Below are 20,700 nucleotides of genomic sequence, written 5' to 3'. Positions count from 1 at the left end.
GTGTGTGCATGTGCGTGTGTGTGTGTGTTTGTGTGTATGTGTGTGTGTGTGTGTGTGTGTGTGTGTGCATGTGTGTTTGAACTGATGATTCAAAATAGTTTTTTAGTATTTCACCATGCTCAAACCATTAGCATATTTAAATATACACTACTGCTTATCATTCAGATGACATTTATTGATTGATCCCTGTTCCTCCCAAAACCATTGAGTTTTCTGCATTGCCTGAATCTGATCTGTATTTATCCTTGGGTTTTATGCTATGACAGTTTCCAGTGCTGGCTTATGAAAGTCTTAAGGCTAAGGATTGGTGAGCCCCCTGTTGGGAGCTTTGCTTCTGCAAGGAGAGTTTTCCTGGTTGTGATGGTTTCTGTCCTGTCTATATAAGCCAGTCATATAAGGGCTGTGCAAAGATTAGCATGCATGTGCACAGTGAATATATAGTGAATGATATGTCTGAATCTTTGTTCTTATACATATGTGGTGCATTTTTGAGATCACCGAACTGCCTGTCCCCTCCTGCATGCACCATTTGAAACAAGCGGAACAGAGCTAACATCGTATCACAATTGACCTTCTGCTGTTTATGCCATTTGACACTAAATGATACCAATGGAGCTATGATACTATATACTGAACATGTAGCAGCATCCGTTCATCCATCGGCAGCCCTAACCACCTGTTTCATTCCTCTGTCTGTCCAGCCGTCCATTTCCCCGTTCACTTCCACCATGTTACGTAAGGTTCATGTAAAGGTGAGGATCTCCCAGTGGCCAGTTTTATTCAAGAGTGAGTTCTGAAGGTTTTTATTCAATTTTTGGGGTTTGAATTTGTGATTTTGCGGTTGTAGACTTCAAATAACAAACTGTAACTTGAGATTTTTCAGACTACTTGAATTCACTTTTAGAACCATTCGAGCTGAATTTTGCCTCCTGTACTGCAGACCAACACCTAATGACTCTTGGGCCTATGCATGTGATGTAGGTATTTTGGACTATCAACATCCCGGGTGACGATAACATACGCCAGTCACGGTGCATGCTGTGACCTGTGCTGCACATTCTGGATCCCAGCCACCCATCAGATAACTTGCATGTGGGCTCATGTGGGCTCTTTGTGGTCAGATCACCTGCGTACCAGCAGCTCTGGAGCCCCCATCCCAACCCCGCCCTGCCCTGACCTGGTCTGTGGCGTGAGAGCCAGTGGCTGAGTGTGCTGACAGGGCTAGTTGTTTTTAGCGCACTGCTGAAGGTCAGGTCAGAACTATTGGAGAGACAGTGAGGGTTATATATACCATCAGCACCCTCCCACACCCATCCAAACCAACTGATGTTAAACACTTTTGTAAAACCTGAAAGTCACCCAGTGGGTACAACATCATATTTTATCTTAAAACTGGGAATTAAATTTACTTGACAGATTATAAACTAAAACCTTTCGGACACTAAAATTCAAAACCATACTTTTTACACAGTTTACACAATTTCACAATGTCAGTCTACAATCTGAAATATTCACTTATGGATTACGCTTTATGTAGTTATCTGACAAATGCTTACTACTTTACTATTTGGGGAAATGAGAAATATTAGGCCTAATTTATTTATTTTTTTTAAAATAAATAAATCATTTTAGAATAAACCATCTTCAAGCACTACAGTATCAAATGTAAGTGCTGGCAGTTATTAGTGCTCCCTACTGAGAGAGTGTGTGAAGTCTGTGTTGATTCAGTCATGATGTTTCATTTCCACCCTTCATACGGTACATCTTGTGCTGGTAATAATGCTATGACCAATGACAGGAGCAAATCTCACTCTCTTGGCTTTCTGCTCCAACCATCGCCTTTGTCTTCTCAAATTCTCATCACTCTCGTTCCCTTCCTCTTAGTGGCCCACTTTCTTGCTCTCTGCTTTCACTGACCTACAGAACAGGCCTTTTGTGCAAGCAAACAGGAGATTTGAACTGGCATATCTGCCTCCCATTCACCCAGGCATCAGCTGGAATGAGCTGATAGCGGAGCGTCAGAGTGGCGTTTGTGAGCCTCTGCACATGTCCGCAGAGCCTCTGTGGTCTCATGTTCCGTTTCCTCTCCCTGGTAGCACGGCGCACAGGACAGGGCCGCTACTGACGAAGCGCCGAACAGCCTGCGTCTAGTTCTACATATTCAGCCAAATAACTGTAGCCCCAGATAAATGGGCATCTAATACTTAGGTTTCAGGCAAAACAATTACTTGTCCTTATGTTTGATTTTTGATCAGGGTGATCCACATTTTGAATTGGTAGAAAGACCAGTGCTCATTTGAAGCTGTGCCCGGTGATAATGAAAAAAAAATGGCAGAAGTGGTAAGAAGCAACATCTCCTCATAGCTGCTTTAGATAGTTCAGTGCTGGAATTGTGAGCAGCAATGCCCTGTTTCTGAATGGGCCCCGACTTTCAATACAGTGTGGGACGTACTTGAGTGACAGTAGGAGGCCTATGGGAGGCCTAGCCAACCTCAGAGCTACCGGCAGCTGAGCAGAAAACCAGGATCTTGCACTATGCAGCCAAAGGTCAAATTCTTTTATTAAGGTTCCTCCAGCACTGCGGGTCGCCAAGTGGGTGGCATCCCTGCAGTCACTGCCACTGTTGCCGATGCTAACCTTTACGCTGGTGTCAGGACTGTCCCATGGCTGCAGTAGCCAATCACAGCTGCCATTTCCAGAACAGTGTGAAGAGTGTCTAAGAGCCCTGTCTCCTGATCACGGTGGCCAGTGCAAAGACTCGCCGTACGATTTCAGCTGTCGGGCTGGCAAAGAGCCGACCGGCCCCCACCCACAGCGACAGCGACACCCTCCAACTTTAAAGTTGGAGATCGCCCTCAGCTGTAGATATCTCAGTGTCTCTTGTCCTAGCCAACCTTTCAGCCCTAAAATCCCAACGCCGTTCAACTGCATGCACTCTGTTGTAAGAGAAAGAGTTCAAATAAGACCACCCTCTTCTAATTAGCAAGGTTTATCCTGACAGACCAGCACCAGAGTCAGCATATGATACAGTCAAAAAGTATCCGTGAGTAGTGCCAACGGATAAGGTATCCCGGGCCCTGGGAGGGTCATTACAGAACGATCACGATCAGGGGGCTCGAACCTGAGTCGGGTAATTAATAGCGACAAAAATGGGCCCAAAGCCAATCATAAACCACACCATGGCACTGAGGGTGACTATAGAGCACTCTGCCTGTGGTATACTCTAAATAGAGGTATGACCCAGCTCAGTCTGGTATGAGTATGCACTATGGGTATAAACCTCAGGATTTGGCTTGCTATGATGGTATGACAGTGTGTAAGGCCACAATTGATATGACTTTTGCACACAAAAGTTTATCTTATAATTCACAAAAAAGTCTGCTTGGAGGTGGACATTCATTAAGCTCTGCTTGAATCAGCTTCATAGAGAAGAATCATCTTTGACCACAAAACAATGTGGAAAACATGTGAATGAACTCTTAGTAGTTGCACACTATATAGACAAAGGTGCATACTGTAACAGCCATGTGTATGCAGTGACACAGGGCGTTTGCATGTTTGAAAGCTGTGTGTCGTCACTGGCTGTACTGACTAATCTAATAAAACCCAACTTTAGAGAATAAATGGGCCCTCTGGACTGCCTACACAAGCCACCTGTGTCACTGCTCATGTGCTGTGTGCTCTGAAGCACTGCTCTCCTTCACTCTAGGTAGAACTGTTACAGTACGTTGGAAAGATGAAGGCACAGCCTTTAAAATCACTGCATTGATTCACTGTTGCATCGCCGCCGTCAAATCTATGCAGAAATATATAAATTTCTAAAGGGTTCACAATCTTTCAAGCACAACTGTATATGAATAGGTCAATGTTTTTAATTTACTTTATTCATGAAATATTTTTATATTTCTTCTGTCCACTTTTCTGACGGGTTAGAAGGGTGTGACTACACACCACTGAGAGACTCATCTGTTGGCTCCAGGTCGAGTTATGACATACAGCGGCTCTGCATGCTAAAGTTCTGTTTCAGCTGTCTGCACAGCTGCAGCTGGACAGCCCGTGCTCCTGGTGCCTTGTTCTCCTTGATTCCTGATTGAATGAGATGGCTAAATTGGACCAAGTGGGTGGGACCAAGCCAAAAATACACACTTACAAAGCCTGGCGATTTTAACAGACAAAAAGAAAAATGTCAACACAGACTTCCGGACTGCTGTATGTAAATATGTGACTATCCAGTTTATCTGTCATGGTATGACTGGGTCAGCACAGGATGGCATTTTGAGTCTACTTTTAAATGTTTCTCCATCAAACGTGTGTCTGTTGTCTAAGACGTATGGAAACATACTGATGACTCAGGACTGAAGCTGGAGTGATGGGTTCACTGAAGCTAATTTTCTCTGTATTTTTTAAACCACTTTAATTGGTCTTCAAGGAGGGGAGAACGTGCTGAGACACATGTTTTGCTCAGCTGTTAGAAGACTGAGACCAGCAAGCAAACTGAGTGCTATCCAGTCTACATCTGCCTGTTTGAATACCTGCTGACCTCGCAGTCCTCTGTAGACATGACCGCCTCACCTTGTGTTTTTAAATGCACGGTTATGCAAATATTTTTGATTAAAGGTTTGTCTCGTATGTCCACAGATCTCACCTGGCAGCAAAGCCGCTTCAGGGAACCTGATACAGGGTGACATCATTGTAGCCATCGATGGTGTCAGTACCGATGGAATGACTCACCTTGAGGCTCAGAACAAGATTAAGTGTGCCAACTTCAACCTGGCCCTCACCCTGCAGAGGTACAGTGCCCTACTGCACCTGTGGGTTTTGTGAGCGTGATGTTGTTCATGAGCCTGTGAGGGGTGGGGGAGCATGTATGTCCTTGTAATTCTTGCAGTGTGCAAATACCTTGTGTCACACCATTAAACCTTCATACAGTATAGTGTTGCCAATATATACAAAACAGATAATGAATATATTACATTCACACAATATAAGTTAACTGATAGCTCAATTACCAACAGAACAATAGAAGATTGTTAGTGCCAGTATATAATAAAACATTTACAGAACAGAAACATATACAGTTTTTTCATAGTACATCTGTGACATGACAGCACATAGATGAAGAATGTTTTTAATTGATATAGTGAGACAGGTTACACTGGTTTTATTGCTCCTAGTACTGTAGACCTTTACTGTAGGTATTCCATCAAAACATATAGCCCAACGTCCTGATGCAGCAGTGATCTCTGACGGGCGGACATGCTCTCCATGAGCCAGTGTCTGTACTGTTTATTGTTTCAGTAATACAGGGACGCTGTGAGCTGGTTTGCTGACCGAGCTGGTATAATGTGCCTGAGGGACCTTTCTATAATTTCAGCAGAATAGAAGTTCAAATTTAAATTCGAATAGATTTGTACAGTGCTTTTTACAATCGATGTTACAAAGTAGCTTTAGAGATATTTACTTTATAGAGAATCAAGTGAAAGGTGACAGTGGCAAGGAAAAATAAGTGCTATAACCTAGAGAGGCCCCAAGGCTCAAGGAGAACGCATCCTCCTACGGTTGACATTGGACCACTGAAATATACAGTGATGGATTGTAGCAAAGGCAGAGGGCAGAAACCATATGGCGGGGCAGGCAGAACACATGCTTACCCTCGAGAGCGATACTGCCTTCTCGTCACACTGCCTTCTCCCTCAGTGGGGACAGTCACATTGGTCTCGCCCTCAGAGGGGGACACTCATGGTGTCCTCGCCTTCAGTAGGGGATGGTCACACTGCCCTCTGTCCTCAGTGGGGACAGTCCCTCTCACATGGATAAAGAAGCTAGGTGAGCATAATCAGTAGGCTGAAGTATTCAGAAGAATCAGTAAGAACCACAGTCCAGGGTCAGAGGGCCAGCACAGACAGTCCGGGAATACCTGGCAACAGGGAACAAGATGGAGCCAAAAAATGGAAATAGGTTATAACAAAATAGCAATAACACAAGCAATAACAAACAAGGCATGGAGTAACACAGGGTACATATACAAGTACAAACACAGGGTAGAAATAGAAATACAAACAGGGTGTATATATACACAAGTACAAACACAGGGTATATATAGAAGTGCAAACACAGGGTATATACACAAGTACAAACACAGGGTGTATATACAAGTACAAATGAAAACTAACTAGAAACAGGTGAGAACATTGAAGCAAGGTGGGCGGGACACACCAAACGAGGGGCGTAACTAACAGAATGACAACAAGAGAGCACATGGAAAAGAAAGAAGAAAACAAGGACCCAATGGTAAAAGAGTTACCATGGAGACAAGACACTAGGAAGGGCCAATCATAACAGTTATAGTCAGAGTCTGCCCAGGAAACATATAAACACAGTCTAGCAAGAGTGCAGGGGGAGGTGGAAATTATAGGATATTCATTAAAGTCTCCATGACGTGGCCCAGGCAGGTGAGCCTGCCAGGCACACCTGGAGGGTCTGTGGCACATGTTGGTGACTCCATATTGGTTAGACTGGTCTGGGTGGGCATATGAGTAGGGGAGCTCAATTTCAGCATTGAGCTTGCATCGTGCATCAGATAGTACAGTTTGCCAAAAACAAAAACAAACAAACAAACAAAACCCTTCCTTCGCATGGATGTGCTATTAAATCTCATGACCAGTTTGAGTACCATTGCTGTTTAAGGGAATCAGAAGGTCCAGACGCACTGAGCAGTGGCAAACATCACCGGGTCAGATGAAGCCAGATTTCTGTTGCACCATGCTGGTGAGAGGGTCAGAATTTGGCATCAATGGTGGAGGTTAAGTAATGATGTGGAATGTTTTCTTGGTGTACTCTGGGTTTTCTGATCCCTGTGGATGGATATTTGAACAGTAGGGTTTACCTAAGCATTGTGGTTGACCAAGTCCATCCCTTCATGGTAACTGTTTACTCTCTGGCCTAAGGAAGCATTCAACAAGACAAGGCACCATGCCACAAGGTTTGTATAGTCATGGATTGTTTCCAAGAGCATGACAGTGAGTTTTCATTGTTTCCCTGGCCTTCATGGTCCGCAGACAAGGTAGAACAGGCTATTTATAGCATGTCAGTACCTCCATCTAATTTGCAGCTACTGCTTGAGGCAGTCCTGTCTGCACGGGCCAAGATTCCTTCAAAAACGATTTCAACACCTAGTGGAATCTATGTCACACGGGATCGCCGTGGTTCTGAAGGCCAAATGGCGGCCATCGCACTACTAAATGAGTGTCTATAATAAAGTAGCCAATCAGTGTATACATTCAGTGCAGCAAAGACCCCAGCAAACGCAGAAAATTAAGAGGCAGAATGTAACCCCAGTATGAGGACTCCCTAAGACATCCCCCCACTGTCACCAAACCTGTCTGAACTGGGAATACACCCTCCTCTTTAAATATTGACCACCTTCTATCAAATGGTGTGCAAGACAAACTTTCATAAGGAAATAAATGGCACAATGTAACACGTCCCTCAGCAAGTTTAAAGAACCAGGTAACCTAAATCTGTGTTCATTCGTAATTGGGTTAATCATACTCTTCTGAGAACACAATATTCGTGTACAAATGTGTCCTGTGAATACCATTCCAAAGTCCAGTTGATTTCACCAGAATTTCTGCCCTTCCTGTGAAGGATTGGTTGTACTTATGTTGCAGAAGTTATTTTTCAGTGTCTATGCAAGTCTATGTAATTTTTCATGGTTCATGGATCTAGCTGTTTGTGCCTAGGGCTATAGTTACATTTATATCTGGATAGAAAATATAAACCTATCAATCCATCAGTACTAGTGCATAGGGCTTATGTGGTGTCTGAATAGAATTATTTGCAATGTTATTCTCGTTAAGTTAGGTTCATGTACAGTATTATATCATTTCTACATCCTTGTGTCAGTATATTTAGCAGACAGCAAGTCTGTAATAGCAGGCTGTCATTCAAGCAAGCTCATTTGAATACTGGAACCATGCCCATATTCTCAGCTAGGACTGAACAGCAAATTTGATTGGTATTTGAGCAGTATTTTATCACGTTTCTGTTCGCTTTTATAAATTGAAAAATTTACTGCATGTTTAATGTACCACAAGTTGCTGCATGTGTAATTTAACATAAGTTGAGAATCCTATAAACTGCTTTAGTACCTTAAAATTGGTTTCTTGGTTCTTTAAATGTTTTCATTTCAGAGAACTATGAAGAATCAGAATGAGAGCATGGCCGCTGTGGTCGTTGCATGACATAAACCATTTTAATGAATATACAGTATTTCTGGTAGTTGGCAAGCATATTTACAGCACTTTTGGAGTAGCTCTGAAGTGGAAAGCCATTGAAGACATTTTATTTTCTGTGTTCTGCCATGTTCCAAGCCTCAGCCTGACTTTTTTATTTTTATTGCCTCATAGTTTGTCATAAATGTCACTAGTGCTTACTGGTATTTGTGAATTTAGTAATTGGTTTATGTGTGTGAGACATTCATTTGCGCGAGTGCACGTGTGCGTGCGTGTGTTTAAGTGTGTAGAGAAAGTAGCACAGTGTCTAGCCAGAGAAAAGGTCACGCTGCTTAATTTCCCTCATGCTTCCTTTCAGTCTGTTAGTCAGTCTGCAGGCAGTTTTGCCTAATAAAACAGATAAGATGTGAAACCAGACACACACACACACACACACACACACACACACACACACACACTGCTGTACTGGATTATGGTGATATGGTAGAGTGTATGGATCCTGCAACACTTCCACACATAAACCATTTCAAGGAGCTTAGAAGGCAGGAAGCAGCTCTGTATGGCTGCAAAAAACCCCAAAACCCAAAGCCTTTCCTGTCAAACTAAGGTGGCAATAAAGCTTCTGGCACCACTTCAGAAAGGCCTGAGGAAAGGCCTGAGCATGGATGTGACAAAGAACCTCCATGGTAACTCTGCATCAGTGACTAAGCCCAGGTATTACCATCTCTGGTACTCCAGGTGGTGTGTTCGGTTTAAGCCGCCTGGCTGCTTTTTTCTCGTTTGATGCCAAAAGTCCCCCGCCAAAAAAAACCCTCTTTGCTTGATGAGGAATATTTGAGAAGGGACTCAAGAACCAAACAGGACTCAAGAAGCCAAGGGGTGTAATAACAACCCCAGGACCTGCCACAACATGAATTTCACTTGTAAGCTGTAAATGGCTGGACTGAATCTAATCATAACCCAAAACTAAAATGAAAGGCACACGGTGTGTTTTTTATCACTTAGTATCTACAGATTTACAGTGTTTCAAAAAACTTATTATTAATTATTCATTGTATCAGTGAATGACATTTACATGGCATAAACATTATCATAATCCAGTGACTAATGCAAAGGGTTTTTTGAACCTGTGGCATTATTACTGCACGAAGGACAATATATTGGCACATTTCAACACTGTTGTTTGTTATAGCCACCGCTTACAATACATGTAAAAGTTCTTTGGATTGGTTGTTTATGCACCTCATACAAATAAAAAACAAAACAAAAAAAACCCAGCATTACTCTTGAGAAAATAAGATCATTATAACGTAGGATTTCCTGTGAAGCTGTAGACTGGCTTGTCTGTGAATTTGTAATGTTAAAATGTAACTCATCTTTCACTTATAGGTATGAAAAATGCCAGATGATAGCCAATCTTAATCACACATTTTGAGCATCTTAAAATCCATTTTTTTTACACCCAGCAAAGTGAAACATGTTGGATTGATAATATATTTATTAGATAGAGTTAACAATTCCATTTAAGGATCCGTTGCATGAATTATTTGAAAGTAAAAGCTGGTGTCTGAGGTGAGAGAAGGCGGGTGGTTGGCGAATGTAAGAGCGGTAGAAACGGGTGTTGGGGGTTTGCAAAGGCTGCAGCTTTACTGCTTGTGCAGTTCGGCCTTAGAGGCTGTAAGCTAAGAGCAGTTGTGTCTGAGGAGTCTGGAGCTGTACATCAGAAGCCGACAGGGCTACTTAGCAGTTGTAGTTAAGCAGAACTCACCCTAGGTGAAGTTACCACACCGTAAAGGCCGAGATTGTCATGTCACTGACCAGGCGTTAACAGTGCCGGCTTTAGCCACTGGGGGGGCCAGGATGGACCTCTTGTGTTGGAGATCGCTTTCAGTTATAATCAGTAAAATCCATGTAGAACTGGTGACACTGAGTAGGCATTAACGGTGCCAGTGTCTTGGGATTAATTCAGTGAACCACCAACAGAGGGAGGTGCCTACCTGCTGAGCCCTGAGAAGAGGGTCTGTGGTTGGCATAATGTAGAGAATAAACTGAGCCATGTGTGGAGCTCTAATGGAGTAGGATGTCTTACATCTCATCCTGTGTACAATTACCATACTACATCATCACAAGCATGCAATATAAGCTAGTATGTTAATGTAAACTATCTCTATCACATCTCTACTATCTTAACTGTTAAATGATTACAGTAATATTTAAATTTGAGGAATACACACCCACATGAACTGACACAACTTTTTGATCTATGTCACTCCGCAGTGAGTTCATCCCCTCTTTTTGATCTATGTCTTTTTGATCTATGTCTCTGCAACTATCCCAAAATGAAGCAGATGTGGATTTAGTTTTTGAGCAAACTCCACTGGTGATCACCTATCAATAAATGTTCCTGGTATCTCTCACTGCTTGCTTGCTAGCTAGCATTAATGGGTCTGAAATGTGGTTTGCTAGACCCCCTGCACGTGCATGTTTTGGACTCAGTCCATCAGAGAAAATGCCTCTTCTAATCCGGTCTGCAAGGCAGTGAATCCTTATATCAACCAATATGTTCATAGTGCATTTAGGGTCTTGCTGTCAGAGCTAGCTTCAATTTTTCATACTTCCAAAAATTTTGCATACAGTTTGATTCAATGCACAGTTAGGCATGATATGCCATTCCATGCTTAAAATCGATTCCAAGTTATTAACATTTATACTCGTATCTAGAGCAACTTACATGTTTTTAAAAATGACAGTGTGCACCTTACTTTACCTGCCCTACATGCTTTTTGGTCATTAGAAACTCTTTCTCTTTTAACTTTGAATGTCCTCTGTTGTGCCACAGGTCAAAGCGTCCCACCCCCGTGCCCATGACTGCAGCAAGAATTGAAACTCCAGTCCCAATCATCCCCCACCAGAAGGTATACCCACCCAGGCCAAGTAATGGAACACATTAAGAAGCCATATTTCAGTCCAAGTGCAAGTCATGTTCCCTAATCTTCTTCTATAATGTGAAGCTTACATGGACCAGAGCCCGGGTGATCTTCAGCCAGTGTTAGGGAGAGTGTTATTACTTGGCCTTACATGAAAGGCATAACTCTGAGGAATCCTCTAAATCCTTTTGCCTTTCTGTAGCATTTTACCAAAGACTCCTCACATTCTCAGGGGGACGACCTACTTTTTTCATTTTGAAAGTCTTATAATGCCCCCTAGTGGCATCCAAACAAAAAGCCACGTGTTCAAGGAATCAGCCTGACCATTTTCCACAGATACAGTCGTGTGTGGAGCTTCACCCCCTCACTCCATCCTCCGTGTGTCTCCTCCTTTAAGGGCCAGCCTAATCAAATCAATGGTGGCCTTTCTGCCCCTGCTGAAACAAACTCCCGCTGCACCAGCAAACAGGAGCTTGGCCTGCCCCTCCCCACAGCGCAGCCCAGCAGAGGAGGGGCCACATCACCACCTGCCTCAGGGGGCCGGTCAGCCTCCGCCCAAAAGAGACAGCAGTATAACTCCCCCATTGGCCTGTACTCAGCTGAGACGCTGAGAGAAATAGCCCTGCAGCAGGAGAGAATTAAAAGCCAGGGTCCTGCCGACCCGCTGGGGTACGTAAGCAGGATGTGAGCTACTAGTGCTAGTGCTAGTGCTAGCAGCCAGGTGTGGTAAGCCCCTCCAAATCCCACTGAAAAACAAGCCCCATGCTCATCACCTGCAACTCAGTGATGAAATTCTTACTTTTGACCAGCAGAGCGAGATATCATGGGCTCTCAGTGCTTGAAGTCGTATAGCTTAGCCAGAAATTAAATTCATTACAACAATGTTTCAAGCAAGGATACACACATGCATTAAATGACACAACATTTCCATGGTTTGCATGGTAGACATGGGGTTGAGGGTCCTCCCACCAGGCTGCTGACTGGCATCTGTTGCATAACAGAAGGATGACAGCAATGAAAAAGCAGTTAGTCATCTGTTATCACAGTGCTGCCCAAAATATCTTGCGCATGAATCTCTTTGGTCAGTAGAGTTCAGGAGAGTCCACAAACCCCAGGGGCCCATGGACGCATGCACCAGACACTGTGACTGCTTCTCGCTGACTGGTGTCACTCTAAATTTTGACCATTTGTAATTTATAATTTTTTTGGATTAAACATTTAGAACACTCAAAAAATATTTACAAATACTGTAAAAAACAATGAGCCCATATATTTTGCAAATTGTGAATATATTTGACCATTTTATATATTTTGGTGCAACTTGATGGGCCTGAGTTTGGGAACCACCACGTCATCTCCAGGACACAGACAGATCTCGTAAAGTCTGTGAGCCCTTCTGGAACATGTGAGGAAGCCAAGTGGCTCTAAGCTTTCCAGTGCTGCGCTCATGGCCCTCCTGCAGGACATCCGAGCAGGCTTCAGGAGACGATAGGGCCACCAAAAAGTTCACATTTAGACACTGACCCCTAATCTAAACTAATACTATTCTCCAAAATGTGACTAAAAGTATGTTAACATAATTTGGGCTTGATGTGGTTCAGAGTAACACAGCTTTGACACCGACACTCACAGGGGATGTCTGCAGTTTCACCCAAACATAGCACAGATAAATATCAGCATTTCAGAGCAGTGACAGGGCATTTGAGTGCAGTTTAGATGGCTGCCAAGCGAGGAAGCTGAGAAAAGCCAGAACAAGACGGAGGAATCTTTCAGCCTGCTCAAACAGACCTACGTGGTAAAAGACGGGACAGAGAAATTGTTTAAATGTGTTGCATACAGCGCAGTGGGAGTCCCATAAGCACAGGGTGATACAGTTACACTGTTGCCATGAAGGCTGAGGTGAGGGAGAAGGATCACCTGTTAGTGCTAAAACTAAAAAAGGCCATGGAATGCCAGGGCTCAGGTTCCCAACTCTCACAATCATCCATCTTCCACTTCCACTGTTCACCTTCTGCTTTTCACCCTTTTGCTAGAAAATAGTTGAACATTTATGGAAGAAATGGAATTCACTTGGAGTGCTTTATTTTGTGGAGGGCGTGATGTTTTCAGCTTTCCTCTTGGGCATCTTCCAGGGTGCTCATAAGACATTCATTTTATGTGAGAGTCCATTGTTGGAGTGAAATTTGTGTATTTTTAAACCAGTACCCAGTAGCTGCTGGCTTTGGTTTATTAACATGCTCTCTCTGACAGGTGCTCACAGGTTTTCTTGCTCTGCCCTCTGTTTTATCACTCTTCTTCTTTTGATTCTCTTTTGCTTTTCACCATAGAGGAATTCCACATCCTGACATCCTTAAAATCAGAATGTGACCAAGTTCTTAACGGTTCTCTCTCTCTCTCTCTCTCTCTCTCTCTCTCTCTGTCTCTCTCTCTCTCTCTTCCTCATACTCTCTCTCTCTCATTTTTCATGCATAGGTTATTACCAACACACCTGCCAAGTTAGTACAATGGCTCTGGGTGCTGTAGTGTGGTGTGTGTGGTTTATATGCATGGTCATGCACTGAATCTGTGCTGTGTAGCCTAGCATTCCATACATACTCAGCTCAAAGCTGCTCTTACCTCATTTCTGCATCTGCCTACCAACACTTACGTTTGCATCGCAGAGTTGAAGTGGCAGAATTTGGCAGGCGTCCGCTGGCGCGAGCTTCGGGACTCCGTGTTTATGTGGAGGTCTGGCACTGTGCTGTGCGTGGTGGAGTCAGGAATGAAAGGCTTGCAGAAAGACTAGCCTGACGATCTGTGCAGCTGCATGACTGTCATACTCTCAGCTTGCGTTCACAGAATGGCCAGTGGACAACATGGTGAGGACATATGCTTGTCACCATAATCTTGTCTGTAGTTGATGTGATGTGCATGTCCGGTTAACATTTTCTGGTCTTTAAAGGAGCAAGTTTGATTTGAAAGTAAAGATTCTTATAGTAGCTTTGTAGCCCATCAATTTCAGGCCTTAACTGAGAGGTGTTAACCAACATGCATCATCTTACCTCGCTTCATTGTCTGTCAGTTGCTTCTTCTCTTAAGTCCATCCAACATGCTGGGCACTGTTTCTCCTTTAAAGCATGCCTGTTCTAACAGTGCTTCGTCGATTCCTCCGGCTGTCTCTCCTGCAACACTCCTCTGGCCGTCTCGCCCCACAATTCATCCTCCCTCCCTCTCTCTTTCCCACTGCCCCACCCCATCACAATAACTCCAACTGCCACCGCAGTGAGTTCATCCCCCCTTTCGACCCCATTGCCCTGAAGGACACTGCTCTTTCCACCAACAAGCCCATAGAGGTGAAGGGGCCCGGAGGCAAGGCCACCATCATCCACGCCCAGTACAACACCCCCATTAGCATGTACTCACAGGACGCCATCATGGATGCCATCGCTGGCCAGTCTCAGGCCAGGGGTGCCGAGATGTCTGGGTAAGGCGTCCACACCTCCTCGTGCACCTCCTCGTCCTCCCCTCCCGCTTGCATGAGCCGCACCTCCCCTCTGTGCTGGTCAGTTAGTCATGCTCGATCCGGCTGCTGCCGTGTGCTAAGATTGGCGCCCGGATGTCTAACTCAACATGTCTGATTCTCTGTCTCCTCCCTCGTTTTCCTGATATGGTCATAGTGGAGATTTAAAGTGCTGGGTGACCTGTAGGTGCAGCTTGGGTCCGTAAAACAGAAAAGCTGAGGGTATTTATTTTTCAAGGTTTATGAAGGTTTGCTTTGTGAATCTGTGTGGATATTGAGAGAACATTTGTTGTCAGTGGAGCACGACAAAATACATTCTCTTATCACCTCGTAATGAAGGCTGAAGGCAGCCACTCTCCCCGAGACTCGAACCCTTCAGGACTGACGGGAGGTAAACATGAGTTCTGACCACCAGTCCAAAGCAGCCAGAGCACCTGTTTAACCTTCCTAAATGACGTCTCCATCACGCTCCTGTATTATAGCTTATGTTCTTTCTCGTGTTTTTATGCGTATTAGCTTTCATCATTCATTACCTTTTTTATTATTTATAGCTAATCCTGCAGTGTTCCACCTTTCTATCATATCTATGAATTTTAGATTTGTATAATTAAAATGAAAACTGACAGAAAGGTCTCATAGACAATCACAACTTCTTTCTTAGGGAGCGCTAAGGTGGAACTTGTACTGAGAGGTCTTATAGTTGTGTTTTTTTGGGAAATACTGCACATTATCATATGTATTGCTGCTTTTATCTTGAAAATCTAGTTCATTACGGGACGTTGGTTTCCTCCTGCGAAAATGTGCTCCTCTGTCCATCTCCCTATTGGTCCAATCACCTGCCCATCACGTTGCACACTCTGCCCCTCTCCTTCCGTTCATCCATGGTATTGTCCCACCCCTGTCCCTGTCTGTGCTCTCTGGCTCTTTCTGTCTCCCTCTCACACTTAGGCGTATCCGCTCACCTCCAGAGCTCCTTTTTCCACCCCTCTCTCGCTTTCTCTCTTATTACTTCCTTCTGACTGGTCACAGAGAACCTGGGTTGGCATCCTGGCCTTGATATTGACCAGATATCGGTTACCCTAGCAATTTTGTCATCGATTATTGAAGGAGGGTCTGCTGAGATGGGCGTCGGTCTGCCTGTGCCTCTGGTCTAATCAGTCATTTTGCGTATTCATTTAAGATCTTTTGTCTTATATGTTAGATGTATCAGTTGACTCTGGAAATTGCTTTCTGCTCTTCTCTGTCATCCTTCTGGGCAAGAGATTGAATGTTTGTGTTTGTAGTGCTGCGTTAGGCAAGCTTCTGCCGTATAGAGAGCTCACTTCCCACGCCTTTCTTATTCTGTTTGTGAGCTTCTGCTAGAGGGTGCTGCCTCTTCTCCTTGCACCATAAAATAAGCTTCTTAATGTGCAGTCTACAACCCCCCCCCAAAAAAAACAAAACAAAACAAAACACAGCAACAAAGCGACAAGCACTAACAGTTCACCTTCATCAGCACAGTCACTGTTACCCAAGTAACCACCACACTTTTAGCTGGCATATTTATTCATTATTACATATATCACAATAAGATCGTTCCACAGTTAACCCAGCCAAGCAGTGCACTCACCTAGACCTTGAGCCGTGCAGTCTGCGGCGCGCGTGCGTGTTTTACGGTTGCGGCTCTCTCTGTGGTTGCAGTAGGCTGCGCGTTAAAGACCGTGTTATAGACAGTGCTTCCCCAGTGTGTCAGGCCGTGGTCCCCAGGGAGGACCAGGAGATGGGCCCTGCAGAATGGGCCCGAAGAGCTGCCCATATGCAGTCCAGATCCTTCCGCACCCTCGCCCACGTCACCGGCACAGAATACCGTGAGTCTGCTGTACGCGCAAGGCTAGACTCATCCACCTCTGTTCATTCACCACTCACAGATCATGTATCACCTTGCTGGAAGGCCTGCATCTCATATGCCCCTTTCTAAATGATCCAGGTAGTTATTAAGTTTGAACAGGTGTGTCAGGGCGGTGAGAATCCAGCTGGGCAGTGCTACCACAGGGATTCAGTTTCACAACACTGGGCTGGATCATTTAGAACTCAGCAAATGAGATGGCAAACAGGTGAGACAGTGAGCAGTAACTAGCTCACGGTGAATATTGGTGAATATTGGTGAAGTTCTTAGTTGCTGGGCTAAACGCTGTTGTTCTAATGATCTTAGCCTTACTCAGCAGTGAGCGCATCTCTAATACTGTTCTCTCTTTTCTCCTAATTCTGCTCCTCTGCAGTGCAAGACCCAGATGAGGAGGCTCTTAGAAAGTCCAGGTAAGCAGCTAGCAGCAGCATCTGGTGGCCCGTCAGTAACCCTGTACACCGCTTTAACTGGTGAGGGGCTGAGCAGAAACGCTGGTGTTTGAACACAAGTCCTCCTTACCCAGACCTCCTTGTCTGACTCCTCTCTGTGCTGAACTTGAAGCATTCAGGCTAAATGACAAAACCCTCACATGCTCCACACACACGGATTTCCCTATTCTTGAGCTTCCCACGCTGTAGCGTGCAATTCTCACACTAGAACTCGTCACATCTAATGTCATGCAGTCTCACAAATGTCAAGTGTAACTGTACTGGGGCTTGGACCCAGACATGTGTGAAGCTGCTTTGTGCCAACAGCTGTTGTAAAAAGCACGATATAAATAAACTTTTCTTTGTCTTGCTTTGCGCTGTGTAAGGTAGCGGTAGTGGGGTTTCTGCACAGCAGCGCAGGTTCAGGTTGAAGCACACTCTAGGAGGCTCTGTGCATTTGAACCCGCACAGATCTGTGGGCAGGCACGGGGAGGTCACGGCAGCTTACTCATTTTTCTCCTTTTTCTTCTTCTTTTCCTCTTTCCCCTCTTTCTCTCTGCACCTCTCTTCACTGCCACAGGGAAAGGTTTGAGTCGGAAGCGAAGGGCCCCCGTTTTGCTAAACTGAAACACTGGCACAATGGCTTGTCCGCCCAAATCCTTAACCTAGCTGGGTAAAACGCTCCGTACAGGCAGGCCACAGTCTGGAAAGCAGACAGGCAATGCTTGTGTGAGAGAAGAGCCTCTGACAGATGAGAAACAGGAGAGAGAGAGAGAGAGAGAGAGAGAGAGAGAGAGAGAGAGAGAAAGAGACTGGAGTGTTGGCAAGAGAGCAGCGGCTCACTGATCATCACATGGATAGAGTTCGGATTTAAGCTCGCTACTCACACTGTGATGTGTTCTGGTTGTATTCTGTTCTGCTGAGCGTTGTGGCGGCCATGTCTTCTCCTCCTCACGCTGTCCCTGTACACAAGTCTGAGCCATTCAGTGAATAAAAGCTGTCAATGAAACCTGTGGGCACGCTTGTTGGCATTTTGGTTGTTCTCCTTTTCTGTTCTTTTGTTCTTTTGTTTGTTTGTTTGTTTATCAACTGGCCAAAATTGGAACAGCCATATAGGTCTGCAAAAGTGAACTGGATGAATTTAAGAGCAATTGGTGGTGGGGTGAAGCTTCTAAACTCTTGCAAAAATGCTGCTTTTTTAAAATTCTACAATGCTGAATTAGAGAAGCAGCCCTATCTTGATTTGGCTTGAAAAATATAACAAAAATATTGATCATAATCTTCCTCTGGTTTCCCACTAACAACAGATGATCAATCAAACATGAACATCCATAAATGGGCCCAAATGCTTTTATAGCACATTAGCTCTATGGTCCATAGCATCTATGGTCTATAACACTATCTTAATGTCATTTGCATAATGAATCTGTTTGACTGTATTGTCTTTCTTTCTCCACAAAAGTCTAGTCTTGCAGAAAATAACGTTGACGTTTAGCAATAGAGCAGAATGAGTGGTTGTGCAGCCCGGCTCGGCGCTGCTGATGTGGAGAGTGTGTTCTGCAGACCAGCGATCGACCACTTCCACCTCCCTCTTGCAGATACTAAATAAAAGTTACTGCCATCATCTAAATTGCTTACATTTAAAGCACAGATTGTTAAACGGAGCTTTTGAAAACTTTAGGCATCTCTGGTTCTTCAAGGAACCCGTAGGTGATGCCCTGACTTATGCTGAGACATAGTACTGACATAGTACTGTTTAGGTGAAAAAACTGACCGCATGGTCTGGAAGCGTTTCATTTCAACATTGCAGTACTTCTGGGGAAGCATTTCCCACCTTTTTCAGTTTCCTCTGTGTCATTTTATACAAAGGAGCTAAGCTTAAACATTTACGTATTAGCAAGAGTTGTGGCTCAGAGGACATATCAGAGACGGAAACCATAAGATCTCCGCATCGTTGGACATCTGTCCGTCCTTCCATCCAAAGACACAATAAAAGCAAGAAGGAAGTCTGTAGGTGGGAATAGAGACAGTGGTATACGTCCCAGGACTTTTTCACTAAGGTAATTCTGCCTGTGGATGTCACATAGGGCGATGGTATTGGGCTGTACCATGAGCTGTTGATGGCTAGACTGTTTGGTGTTTGGCTAAAATTGCCAGCTCTGCTAACTGCCTGGCCGTCCTCATGGCATTCTACCATGGGCTTTTCTCCACTTCTTCTGAGCCTCCCCTACACCACCTACTTGCATGCAGTGCATGCTGGGTAGAGCGTATGATGTCGCTGGAGTAATTGTGCCTTTTGATGGCTGGCCCCCTTCTTGCCCTTCATCTTGCTTTCTCTCCCTCATCCCATCATCTTCACACACATTTACAAAATAATAGGCTTCATCCTTGAGTCATCCTCATCTTCATCTGTTCTTTTGGCTAAGTCATACTTCACACTTTAGATTTATTTTCATCTCCCGTGTGACTAGTTGACTAAGTTCACCACTATAAAGGTTTACTTATTTAATATTAGCAAATATCAACAGAGAATTTAACTGTTTTCTCTCAGTCGGTTCTACTGTTTTCTTGCGTTAAAGTTTGGCATGGTTACTGTCTTGTCAGGTAGCCCAAGTTTCATGCAGCTTGTAGAACAGATTGGCAACTATCAGTTGATACATAGTGTTGATTTTAGGATATTCTTATCTGTTTCAAGTTTTGTCATTGGAAAATCGAAAATTTATGCTGTCCATGTGCATGCGCCTTAGCTTCAGTGCCTAGTTTAGTGGGTTTGTTCATACTAGAGTTCAACTAGAGTTGAACTAGAGTTTAAGTAGAATGCAATCACAGTGAATTTGCCTAAATAATTATCCCAACTTTATTGTGTGTTATGGACAGGCTTACTCATATAGTTATGGTTAGGGCTACAGTTACGCTAGGAGTCATCAAAGTTTATGGTTAACATTTTGATTTGGGTAGCCTGGTCTTTTATGGAAGTGTGTGTGTGTGTGTGTGTGTGTGTGTGTGTGTGTGTGTGTGTGTGTGTGTGTGTGTGTGTGTGTGCTCTGTGAGGCCTTGGCTAGTTAATATCTGTAAATGTATGTTTTATAACATTTCTTTGCTAATCACCTGTAAAGAGGTGGATTTAAAGGCTACAAAGTTTAAAGATCAGTCAAAGTTTCTTTAAATGTTTTAAAAGTTCAGATGTAACCTTCAATTAACCATCAACCCAACACCCATTCTTTAGGCTTTAGACTATGCCAATAAACCTTTAACTCCACTTTAGTCTAACTAGTGCCAGCTTTTGTTCTGTTGTCAATATGTTAAATCTTGTCCTTTTGTTCTAACACTAATTCAGCATGAAGAGTTATAATATATGTTAAAAACACACTCACAAATGTGGAAAATATTGATAGAAAATTCAGTGTCAAAACTAAATAAAAATCTGGGGGTTTGCTAACAAGCTGAATTAGCCACTTTGCTCTAGCAAACAGGTACTGGTACCTTTCAAAAACATTTTATTTACCATTTACAAAAATTAACTTAAATTTTAGAAGTGGACAAAAAATATATAACAGATCAAAACCTGAGCCATAATACAGTTCCTTGTTGCTGCCTAACTCCTGGTAACACCACTGGGTGTTGTATAAAGAGCCACTATAGTTGATCAGAAGAGCACATTTTAATGTAATGTATCATGATAACTATCTTGGATTTTAGCAAGTTCATTGTTTATTCAGAAGTTGAA

General features: G+C 43.8%; 1 protein-coding gene across 23 annotated transcripts in view; it reads left to right on the top strand.

The window, feature by feature from the left end:
• The window catches only part of ldb3a (LIM domain binding 3a), a 41,418-nt gene that overhangs the window by 7,613 nt on the left and 13,105 nt on the right, over positions 1-20,700 (top strand). For 9 of the 23 annotated variants that reach the window (XM_081725314.1, XM_081725309.1, XM_081725304.1 and 6 more), the window contains exons 3-7: positions 4,639-4,790; positions 11,074-11,149; positions 11,559-11,830; positions 16,341-16,507; positions 16,919-16,955. In XM_081725314.1, the coding sequence (XP_081581440.1) occupies positions 4,639-4,790; positions 11,074-11,149; positions 11,559-11,830; positions 16,341-16,507; positions 16,919-16,955 (704 nt within the window). Of the gene's footprint in view, positions 1-4,638; positions 4,791-11,073; positions 11,150-11,558; positions 11,831-13,633; positions 13,657-14,423; positions 14,625-16,340; positions 16,508-16,918; positions 16,956-17,553; positions 17,987-20,700 lie in introns of those variants that run through there. The other 14 variants (XM_081725311.1, XM_081725313.1, XM_081725317.1 and 11 more) reach the window with 7 other exon arrangements.

The sequence above is a fragment of the Electrophorus electricus genome, chromosome 12 (assembly GCF_041902795.1).
Source record: "Electrophorus electricus isolate QZ-2024a chromosome 12, ASM4190279v1, whole genome shotgun sequence".
NCBI classification, from domain to species: Eukaryota; Metazoa; Chordata; class Actinopteri; order Gymnotiformes; family Gymnotidae; genus Electrophorus; species Electrophorus electricus.
The sequence above is the reverse complement of the archived record's forward strand: the minus strand, read 5'-3'. Positions and strand labels throughout refer to the sequence as shown.